Below are 11,252 nucleotides of genomic sequence, written 5' to 3'. Positions count from 1 at the left end.
CTCATTCATCTACAAGAGCATGAGTGAGATCAGATACTGATGTGGGGCAAGACAGTATGGCGCGCAGTTGGTGTTCCAGTTCATCCCAAAGGTCTTCAGTGGGATTTAGGTCAGGTCTCTGTGCTAGTCATAGGAGAAACTAAGCTTTTCAAAGCTTCGAATCAATTGCTTCACTGAACGATTGACTGTTTCGAAGTGTTCGAAACACCGCGTGTTGGCGACACCTGCTGGTCAAAAGTGTAAAAGCAACGAGCTCTAGGCCCAAACGAAATGACATCTTTTACAAAACAATTGCAAAAATCTTCACAACAGTGTAATGGTTTCAATATAATTTACAAATCATTGAATATCATTAAATATTAGTGCTTGTATTCTGACCCAAAATCAGTTAAAACCGTAGTAGACACTTGTTCATGGGTTCACTTTGAGATCAGCACCCCCTAGTGGCAACCATCGGAGTTTCGAAAGGTTTCGAAACAGTAATGACGTAACGAAGCCTCGTTTGCTGAACTCACGTGACTTGCCCAATTTGATACACGGTCCGAACCACTTATTCGAAACAAAAGATTCAGAAAGGTTTCTAAGCTTCATTAAGCAGTGTTTCAAAAGCGGCCATCACTGCTATGTGCAGGACACTGGAGTTCTTCCGCTCCAATCAACATCCAACCATGTCTTTGTGGCACTCGCTTTGTGCACAGGGGCATTGTCATGCTGGAACAGGTTGAGGTGGGGCGGGGGGGTCTCCTCGACCACCACTAGTGTGTAGCATCACTACAGTCCACACTCAACCCTGCTTAGCTTCAGTGGGAAACCAGGCGAGAACTGGATGGATGGATGGATGGATAGATAGATAGAGAGATTGACATACATTCCCTAATCTACACAGAACCTTTGAGAAACAAATCGATGAATGCTACTTGCTGCTAGACAGAACCTTTTACTAAGAATGCAATCATACAAAACTAATAGAAACAAATCAAAATCATGTAAATTATCAAATTATTTTCTAACACTCACTGGTGTTGGCTCATCGTTCGATGAACGAACATTCGATCCATTTTGCGAAGAGTCTGTTCAAAGGCAGACCAAGAAATGGACTGGAAACGCTCTTTTCATCGCAGAAAGCACAGCTTTATTTGACTTTCCAGTTCACACAAGTGTTAACAGGAGCTCAAATCGATCACACACAAAAAAAGACTGGATTGTAAGAGACGTGACAAATACCTTCAAATCCAATGTAGACGCTTCATCATTCCTTAAATGACAATAAAACTGGATTGGCAACCCATAAAATTACAGACTAAAACTCATTTTAAATAAATTCAATAGAATTACTAGATTATTATACACAAAAAAAACAACAACAAACAATAGCATCCATAAAACAAGACAATAAAAAGAATCTTTCTTTTTAACACAGTAATGTGCTGCAGGTTATTGAAGCGCTTCAGGCCAGAGGGTCTCCATCCAGTCGGGGTTTTTTCTTTTAAATTTTACTCTGTCCCGGTTCTAAACACACTCAAAAGAACGACTCACGCTGTGCAGAACACTGTTAGGTGCTTTGGGTGCGTTAAGAGCTAGAACCCAAGTAGAGACTGGCTTGAAACCGTCAAGGCCTCAAGGTTCTGCTATACATCTGCTAACTCAAAGCATCCCGAGCAGGTCCAAAACAAAGAACACGGAGAGTAGGCACTTCTGTTTTGTTATTTTTTTCTTCCCTATCTTTTTTCCCCCAACTCAACCACCATTTTCCTCTGTGCAATGTCAGATTTTTTTTGTTGTCCACATTAAAAGCGGTTGACTGCAGGTTTTTTTTTTTTTTTGTTGCTTCAAGACAAACAGTACAAGAAGAAGACTGGATCTGTGTGACCTCTGTGTTCGGAGCAAGACCGGATACTTGAAGTTTTCATGTAGGATTGCTACCAATCATATATTTATGTTACTAACACTAGTACTTTACAGACGATTGAATCAGTAGTTTCCAACAGAAGAGGAATCACAAAGCAGATATGAACAGATGACTGGAGAGCACATAAGAAGAGGGAAGGGGGCAGGGAAAACGCTTCCTGTCCATATTTTACAGCTGTAGAAGAAGGTAACGTCTACATACATGCAGGAGAAAGTGTCCAGGGCTGATCATGACCAATCGCGATCATTTCCATCTAATTTCATTGACATGCTTTGCTGTTGTATGATGAATGGGGCAAAACTAAGGTGCTGTGGTTCTTCTTAGTGCTGAGAAGCCATTAGAGGATAGTTTTTACTCCCTTTCTTGTTTTCCTCTTAGCTCTGCAATTCCCAACTGCTTGCGTAATCAAAAATAAATGTTGGCAAAATAAACAGGATCAGGCATCCACCATTAAGTGCCTATATATACACACACACACACACACACACACACACACACACACACACACACACATATATATATATAGTCCCGTATTCTACAGTACAAGTGTTCTCACCAATTCTGCACTTAACACCACACCTCAATGCAGGATCCAAACCTCTCTTCTTTTTTCTTTTCTGTCACTCTCTCTCTCACACACACACACACACACACACACACACACACACACACACACACACACACACACACACACACACAATCTCTCTCTCTATTTCTCTATTTCTCTCTCCGTGTCAGTCTTGGAGGTGAAAGGGTGGAGGGTGGGGAACGAGGGGGAAGGGGGCCGGTGGTGTCCCTTGTTGATGTAGATGGTGGACAGAGAGATGTTTAATTCCCACAGCAGCTTCGGCTGGATTGGGCATCTGGGTCATGCAGGTTGACTCCCCTGTGTCGGGCGGCGTGCGTCGGGTTCTGAGTATCTGTTTTCGGCATCTTCTTTGCTGCAAATGGCAAATGAAATTGGTTTATTTTTAGTGTTAAAGATCTGAAAACCAAAACAGAGCAATCTAAGAGTAATCATTGTTAAAATGGACTTTTCTTTTATTAACCACCATATTAAACAGTCTCTCCAAGATTTTGCTGAGTTTTTTGTTTTTTTCCCAGGGAGGATTGTTGCAGCCAAAAACGTTTGACTCTGGCTTTTTTTTTTTTTCAAAATTTGCGTTGTTATTTTGGTGCTTTTTTTGCACAACACTACTACTTGAATTGGCGAAAACGCAGTGATGTTTGTTGGTAAATGAGACCTTTTAGCTGTACACACGTGAATCGAATAGGTCTTTGGCTGAATGAGCGTTGTGATGAGGTCACATGACACATCTTGGCCAAAAACTGAGGAACATCTGTAGTAATTTTCAACATAAATTGCAAGCTCCTGTGAATATTGTAGAGTTTCCTTGATTTTGCATTCATTACTGCGATCGCAAAATCCTGGAGGGACTGATTAATGAGGTTGATTTTAAAGGCGTGCATTTACTAATAATTACATGGCCACTTCATTTTAGCTTTGTATTCATTTCATAACCAGATTCAGTTGACAACATAGTTAAAAAAAATTGTCTTAGTGTTGGGACAAGGAACATGGAGGCTCACCGATGGCCAGGAATAACTCATTCACATTCATAGCAGTCTTGGCCGAGGTCTCCATGAACAACAAGCCTGTGTCTTCAGCGTACGTCTGAGCCTCCTGTAACAGGATCGTGAAAGTGACGTTCACGTAACATTCTCTACTGCCATATAAGCTCCAAACATACACCTAAACCCACCATGATACACAATCCCTTCCGAAACTACTCATTTGTTTGTGCTATACACCAGACATTTGGGTTTGAGATCAAAAGATGGATATTAGATGAGAGTTTAGTATTTCTGTGTTTATTTCCTGGTATTTACATCTAGATGTGTTAAACAGTATAAAGCATAAAACCATTTGTATCAGACCACACATTTTTAGGTAAGCAAAAGTATATCAGTATACAGATAAAAGTATACAGATAATGATAATGAGTCTTTATTTATCACATATACATTACAGCACTGTAAAATGCTTTAAGTCTTGACATAAATTAAAATAAATAACACTTAATATTTGGTGCACATTGTGTACTTGCAATAACTGCATCAAGCCTGTGACTCACTGACATCACCAAACTGTTGGTGTCTTCTTTTGTGATGCTTTTCCGGGCTTTTACTGCAGCTTCTTTCAGTTATTGTTTTGTCTCCTCTTCAGAATGTGAAATGCTGCTCAACTGGGTTACAGTCTGCCGACTTGGCTCATCTAAAACCTTCCTCTCCTCTCCTCTCCACATGTTCCAATATTTTTGCTCACCTACAAATTGGGTGGTCTGATACAAAATGTTCTACGTCGTTTAACACAGCTACATAGAAATACCAGGAAATAAAAGCTAAAATCCTAAACTCTCTTCTCATATTCTTCTTTTGATCTCAAACCCAAATGTCTTCAGTCTACAGCAAAAACAATGAACTGGCCTTGTCGTTCCAATAGGTTCAGAGGGTACTGTATATCTGTGTGTAGGCTGGCCAATTCATCTGGCCATACATTTAAAATGGCACAATCACACTGGTCCTTTAAAAAAAAAAAAAAAAAAAACTAAATGATACAATATGGCAGTAATCATGTGCATGATCATTTTAAAGTGTCACAAAATATGGCCAATTTTGCAGATGCATCAAGTGCACCGATCTAATCTAATCAGCAAAGAGCCGTTGAGGCTGCAGGTTATGTATTCCAACCAAAAAAAGAGCTCTACTTCATAGCTGATTGAAGGCCAAGCTCAACTGATTAAACAGGTAGAATCAGGTGAAGGTTCCTGCTCGGTTGGAATGAGTACCAGCGTCCACACCAGCACTTTACTAATAAAATCAGACACCCTGCCGTAATGGCACTGTAACGTACATCTGTTACTGCTGTTAGTGCACCAACAGCTGCTTACTGCACCCTGGTGTTACAAAATTCAACATCATTTTGAGAATTCATGATTTTGAGAATTCAGCCACTTTAACATTTATTTAAGCAATCCTGTTGGAGCAGATCTACTTCAAATCCAGTGTGGCATTCTGATACTTGAAGCCACAATCTGTAACCCCGAATGATCTCAAATATCGACTGCGATTAATGACACATGCTAGAACCTTTGGAATCCAATAACCCTCCTCTGAACCTATGCCTTCCTGGTCTAATAAACAAACAGCCTGATCAGTTTTTACTAGCAATGAAACGGTTTGACCTTTCAGATGTTGCTCGCTAACCAAACCTCTGTAAGCACAGTGGCAGATAGTGTTGAGGAACAGCACCTCGTACTCCACCAGTCTCTTGTCTGCGAGGTCGGACTTGTTTCCTGCCAGCGCAATGACGATGTTGGGACTTGCCTGCCTCTGAAGCTCCTTCACCCAGGCCTTCGCTCGCTCAAACGTCTCCTATAGAGACAAGAACAGGAAGCGATGCAATATAAATCAGTCGAGGAGTAAACAAGTAGGAAGGTGAAGATGTAGGTCTTTCCACATTTTAACCTAAGCTCTACAAAGCCAGAATACAGCTTTGCTACTTACCGGTTTCGTAATATCAAACACTACAATGGCTGCTTGGGCTCCACGGTAGTACATGGGGGCCAGGCTGTGGTAGCGTTCCTGTCCGGCTGTGTCCCAAATCTCAAACTTCACCGTGGTGTCATCCAGGCAAACTGACTGAGCCAAGAAAGCAGCTAGTGGAAAGTCACAGAGAGGAAGAAAGACGTTACACTACCAACCGCTATTACTCAAGTTCAAGTGGTTTTATTGCCATTTCAACCATATACAGCTGGTACAGTACACAGTGAAATGAAACAACGTTCCTCCAGGACCATGGTGCTACATAAAACAACACACTAACCACATGAGACACAGAACTAAATACGATCTACACATTTTTACATAAAGTGCACGTGAAGACGTGTCCTAAAAACACAGGACAATACAGTACTACTACAACGGGACAATAGGCACAGTAAGTGACAGTGTAACACGGAGCAGTGCACAGTTTCAGTGTGGAAGTGTCTGGTATAACAGGTAGTGTGCCAAAGTGTAACAATATAATTTACAAATGGTATCAATGTGAACATAACATGCCATGACTGAGTATTCAGCAAATTAGCTTATACCAAATATGGACATAGCAGTTATTGTCGTAGCAGCCAGGTAAAGTGTAGGTAGTGACAATAAATTAAATACTATATTTTTATAATACAGTAGCATCAAAAATGCAACAGAGTCAATGCTGGAATGTGCAAATATTGTAATGGGAGTGGGGTGGTGTTCAATCTGATGCAATCACGGACAAAATCCTCTCTTTTTGGTGAAACATTTGCATTTTATTGCTTATCTTTAAAGTTCATAGGATTTGTATGACTTGTTTAGCTTAAACCTAGTAGTAAATTATATCCAGTCTACTGTTAACTCAGTACTTATACCAGACTCATTTCACGTCCAGTTAAAGAGAACAAATGAAAGCTCGGTAGGAGAGTAACCAAATTTAGGCAATCCAAAAAAAAAGGCCTAAATTGTATACTGTGACAGTACCTACTGCTCGGTCATTGATACAGTACGTACTGATCAGTATATATGTGTGTAGCATGAATACACCGGTCATATACGTGTCACCGACAACTTAAAAAGAGCCGACGCAATGCCTTCCGCCATTTTTGATTCTGAAGGATCTTCCGCGGCAATCCTGTTGCATTATGGGATAGCGCAGTGTCCACAGTGTCCAGTGGTTCCGTACTGCAGAATCTCTGCATAAGCAGTAGTCCATCCGGGTATTTCTCGTCTACTGTTTCATGAAGACTGAGAATTCGGACACACTACTCCTTCGGTGTACTGCTTTTCGCCTGGGGTAGTAGGGATATTCAGACGCAGCCAAAGATTCCCCAAATAAGCAACTCATTTGTACTAGCCCAGATTCCAAAATGGAGAAAGGGAAAGTAACTTAGCCTGCATCCAAACTGGCATACTATCAGTACTAAATAGTATCCGAGATGAGAACTGGTATGTCCCAAATCATAGTATACTGAAACGAGTATCCCAAACGTACCCGGATGGTCTAATATTGCCGTTAGATTTGCAAAGTGTGGATCTGTGGACACTTTTTCAGGGAATATTTCCCACAGCTCCTTGCACCAAGGAGGAGGAGTTTTGTTTCGCCGAATTCAAGGATGCATTTTAGAGAGGTGTAAATGAAGTGTGGAAATAAACCCATCGAGGGAATGCTTAATTAAATTCTAATGGTATACATTATATAAGGAATAATAGAAGAAGAAAAGCTGAAATGTATCGAGGAGCATGTTTACGGTGATACTGTTCTCTTCCAGGCAACAACCTTCTCTTTCGTTACACAACGTGTTAGTATGTCCCAGTACTTGCAAACTTTCTTAATACACACACAAAAGTATGTACATTTTCTTCACAAAAAGAGTACATACTTATTTAGTGTATAGTATGCCAATTAGGATGCAGCGTCAGACTATGAAGCTGCTCTTATGTGGTGTTTCAATTTATTTAATTTATTTTTACTGGTCCAGACAAATATGGACCCTTTATCCCCTCTGGACCGCACGTGATGGATGATTCTAAACAAGGCCTGTCCATTTGTTTTACTCCTGATCATTCTTAATCTGCTGATCACAAACTCAAGTCTAGTGCCTTGGACTGCATGAGCCGTATTTCAACCCTTTCCTTCTAGCAGACATTAGAGAATGCTGATCAACAGAACGTGCCGCATTAGAAATGTTTTCTTTCCTACGCTTTAGTCACTGCTGCAAAGTGTCACTTCTTTTGTATTGCACTAAGGAGATGTTGCACAATTTGTACTGGATTACTGCCGTCACAGGACTGTGCAACTATAAAAGCAGTCGTTTGCAGTTTTCACACTTCCACTATTTATATTTTACATGGTGTTTCTGTTTTTCGTCTATTCTCTTATGTTTCTTTTCATTTAATCTGGGATGTAAACCTTTAAATAGGGTGATCGGTGTAAATTGTTAGAATTTTTGTCTTCTGGAAGACATGTAACTACCTTATTTAGCATCTGAAGGGCAATATTAAATGAAAAAAAAAGGATCTTTAAACAAAATACTAACAATTTACACCAATCATCCTGTTCAAAAGTTTACATCCCCCTGGCTCTTAATGCATCATGTTGCCTTCTTGAGCATCAGTGAATGTTCGCACCATTATGTAACAGATATGTACGAGTCCCTCAATTGTCCTCAGTGTGAAAAGATGGATCTCAATATCATATAGCCGCTGTTGGAAAAGGGTCAAATATGCAGTAAATGCTGGAAAAGCAAAGAATGTGCAGGACCTGGAGGATTTTTCTGAAGAACAGTGGGCAGTTTAACTGCTCCGGACAAACAAGGGACTCATGAACAACTCTCACAAAACATGAACACAGTCATGGATCTTCCAGGTAACAACACACAGTATTAAGAATCAAGGGTACACTTTTGAAAGGGGTAATTTTCATAATATAATCTTGTCTTGTGGACTAAATGTAAACATCTGTTATGTGAAATAGCTTCTTCAGGGCAGTACAAAATAAAACACAACATGGGATTTTTATGATCCCCCTTATTTTGTTAACAATATTAAGATTTAGCAGATTCTGCAAGGGGTATGCACACTTTTAGGCACAAATGTGCCTAAAAAAAAAATTATATATATATATATGTATATATATATATATATATATATATATATATATATATATATATATATATATATATATATAGTGAGAGAGCATTATTATGTATTATAATCACACTGCAATAAATTTTATTATACAATCAGTACATGTCCACTCCAATATCTGTTTAAAATGGTCTGCACTGTAGATGGGATCTCTTACACTAAAATATGTACTACATAAGTATACATTTCAAACCTCTCAACATTTGTCAGTGCTTATATCAGTTTTCCATTTTCAGCATGCTTGCGCCTCACTCAGCTCCTCACCTCCAATGGTGGTCTCCTGAAACTCATCGAACTGGCCCTTGACGAAACGCAGGACCAAGCTGGACTTGCCCACTGCCATGTCTCCCAGGAGCACCAGCTTAAACTGGCAGATCTTGGTCTGGGGTAGGTTCCCGTTGGTCCTTGCGTTCCCACGGTTGCTCATGGTGGAGGAGGAGTAGTGGGGATGCGGGGTGGGATGGGGGTCCTCCTAGGCAGCCTCAGTAAAACCAAACCAAACCAAACAGCAAACCAAACACTGGCCTCTGATTACTTCTGGAGTCTTCTTGCAGCCTCTGATCCTAAAACAAAAAGAGAGGGGGGCGGGGGGGGGGGGGGGGGTCAGTGCTAGGGATGAAAAACATGTTAGACTTGTTATACTTATTTTAATATCACACATTATCATTTGAAAAGTAAGCTATCTTATCTCTGCTGCTTAGGAGATAAGCACGGACAAAAAAAAAAACATGTACAGTAACAAAAAATATATGCGGACACAAACGAAACTTGGTTGACAGCTATATTAAGATGGAGTCTGCAAGAAAGGAAGACCATGGAGGAAATCACATCACCTAGTAACACACTACTCAAGCCCACACTGAATAATATTTTGATCATGTTATTTCCCCCCACTCATCATGATGGAATTTCCACTTGTTTTGGGGTTGCTCGTGTTCAGCATCGAATGTATTTATGATGTCACACTCCACAGTAGTGGTTAATGGCTCGTATGAATGTAGACACTCAGGGCTTTAAAAATTTGCAGAGTTTCCTTAGTATTTTTTTTTTTTACATAGCCTACTAGGTTTAAATGTTGTCATTTTACTGTTGCAGCTGTATAGGGAGTTTTACTTTAGCTTTAGTTCTGCTGTCTGTTTTATCTCTGTACCAGTGTTACTGTGGAGAGGTGTGAACTGTTCACCCAGCAGTGGGCTCACACCCCTCCTGTTTCCCATCACCCTGCCGACCAGCAGCTAAACACAGAGTCATGATACTCTACACACAGAAACCCAACCGTGTCCTGACTAATCTCTTAATGGAAATCGCAGCGATAAAACAATTTATTTGTTTATACTGACTGAAAACATCAGATAAGTCGATTTCGGAACATCGTTGTGTGCGCCTGTGAGCATGGAAGTGAATTAAGTATTTATTTCCAGCTCCAGCAATGATCAACTACAGATAAACTTTTGCCAACACCATCAGTTCCCAACTCTGGTCCTGGAGGACTACCTGTTCTACACATAGCGTTTTCCCTTTGCACATCCCACCTGATCCAATTAATCAGCTCATTAACAAGACTTTGGTGTGTTAGAGAAGGTAAACAGTACAGTGTGGACCACGCTCAGGAACCACTAGACATAGAGAGCCTATGACACATTCTACAAATACATGTCTGAACTCAATGCTCTGGGATCACTGATCTCAAGGAAACCGACATCAAGTTCTGGACCAGATTGTAACTGAAGAGGTCCATGTCACGTACCAGAATCTACTGATGCGTCTTAGTAGCATCCAAGGACAGAAGATGCAGATGTTCTGATGCATGATTTCATTTTCCTCAACATGATTAATGCTGTATTTATATCAATCTAATACCACAGTGCATCAGTTTCATACATGATTAATCTACACAGCATGCAGCATGTTCCGCTGTGACAGAAGTGTACACTTCTGTATTTCAGCTGTAAGGAGGTTTGTATCGTTCCACCAGGACACGGGTGCAGACTGGACTCCGACCGAGCTCCTCGTTCCTCCGGCCACACAAACAAAGCGGCCCGCTCACACAAATGCCCGGATATTTCCCAACAACACCAACCTCTTTCCGGCCAAACGGCTAACTTCACACAAGCAGTGTTTCACATCGTTACCTGGGACAGTTACTGTGCGTTCCTGCTGTCTTCCTCTGTCACTATCGTTGAACCAGGTTTCTTCGGGTTGTTGATCTATCATCTGGTTAGGCTGCCGGGACTTCCGGGAAAGTCGCGCGTGCGCAGAAGTGTCTCGCTGACCCAGGTCTGGAGGAACTAGACCTATCACTCTCTATTTGAGTTCCTTATTTGATTTCGATGACGCCAAATTTTGTATAACTAACCATGTGAAGGTGGTTTCACACTACACATTCAACAAATTACCAAATGAAGATGCATGCTGTCCCTAGTTTTTATGTCCCTGCTGAAAAATAACAATAGAAACCCGCATAGAATTTGTTTTGGTTTTAATGGTGATAATGGGAATAGAATTAGTTTTAACGGAACTGGAATAAAATTGCTTTGACGTTGGACGTTCGATACTCGAGGAAATGCGGAAATTAAGGGACCGTCTCTAAAGTTACATACGACAT

General features: G+C 40.7%; 1 protein-coding gene across 2 annotated transcripts; it reads right to left on the bottom strand.

The window, feature by feature from the left end:
* Nucleotides 1-1,072: 1,072 nt before the first annotated feature.
* Nucleotides 1,073-11,182, bottom strand: rab5b (RAB5B, member RAS oncogene family). Of its 2 annotated transcripts, none has more exons than XM_053626683.1 (6): nt 10,780-11,182; nt 8,912-9,210; nt 5,477-5,628; nt 5,297-5,344; nt 3,500-3,593; nt 1,073-2,850 (listed from the first exon to the last, which is right to left on the bottom strand). In XM_053626683.1, the coding sequence occupies exons 2-6, from the start codon at nt 9,072-9,074 to the stop codon at nt 2,738-2,740; spliced, it is 570 nt and encodes a 189-aa protein (XP_053482658.1). In that variant the 5' UTR covers nt 9,075-9,210; nt 10,780-11,182; the 3' UTR covers nt 1,073-2,737. The 2 variants fall into 2 exon arrangements, with proteins under 2 accessions (XP_053482658.1, XP_053482657.1); XM_053626682.1 differs by having other exon boundaries at nt 1,078-2,850; nt 5,222-5,344; nt 10,780-11,177.
* Nucleotides 11,183-11,252: the final 70 nt, after the last annotated feature.

The sequence above is a fragment of the Ictalurus furcatus genome, chromosome 6 (genome assembly GCF_023375685.1).
Source record: "Ictalurus furcatus strain D&B chromosome 6, Billie_1.0, whole genome shotgun sequence".
NCBI classification, from domain to species: domain Eukaryota; kingdom Metazoa; phylum Chordata; class Actinopteri; order Siluriformes; family Ictaluridae; genus Ictalurus; species Ictalurus furcatus.
The sequence above is the reverse complement of the archived record's forward strand: the minus strand, read 5'-3'. Positions and strand labels throughout refer to the sequence as shown.

Excerpts from the sequence above, each read along its gene's own strand:
- rab5b (XM_053626682.1), bottom strand. The coding sequence starts at position 9,074 with ATGAGCAACCGTGGGAACGCAAGGACCAACGGGAACCTACCCCAGACC. Across the intron at positions 5,629-8,911 it reads TCAGGAGACCACCATTGGAG|CTGCTTTCTTGGCTCAGTCA; the intron begins GTGAGGAGCTGA and ends ACTTTCCACTAG. Across the intron at positions 2,851-3,499 it reads TGAGTTATTCCTGGCCATCG|CAAAGAAGATGCCGAAAACA; the intron begins GTGAGCCTCCAT and ends TGCCATTTGCAG.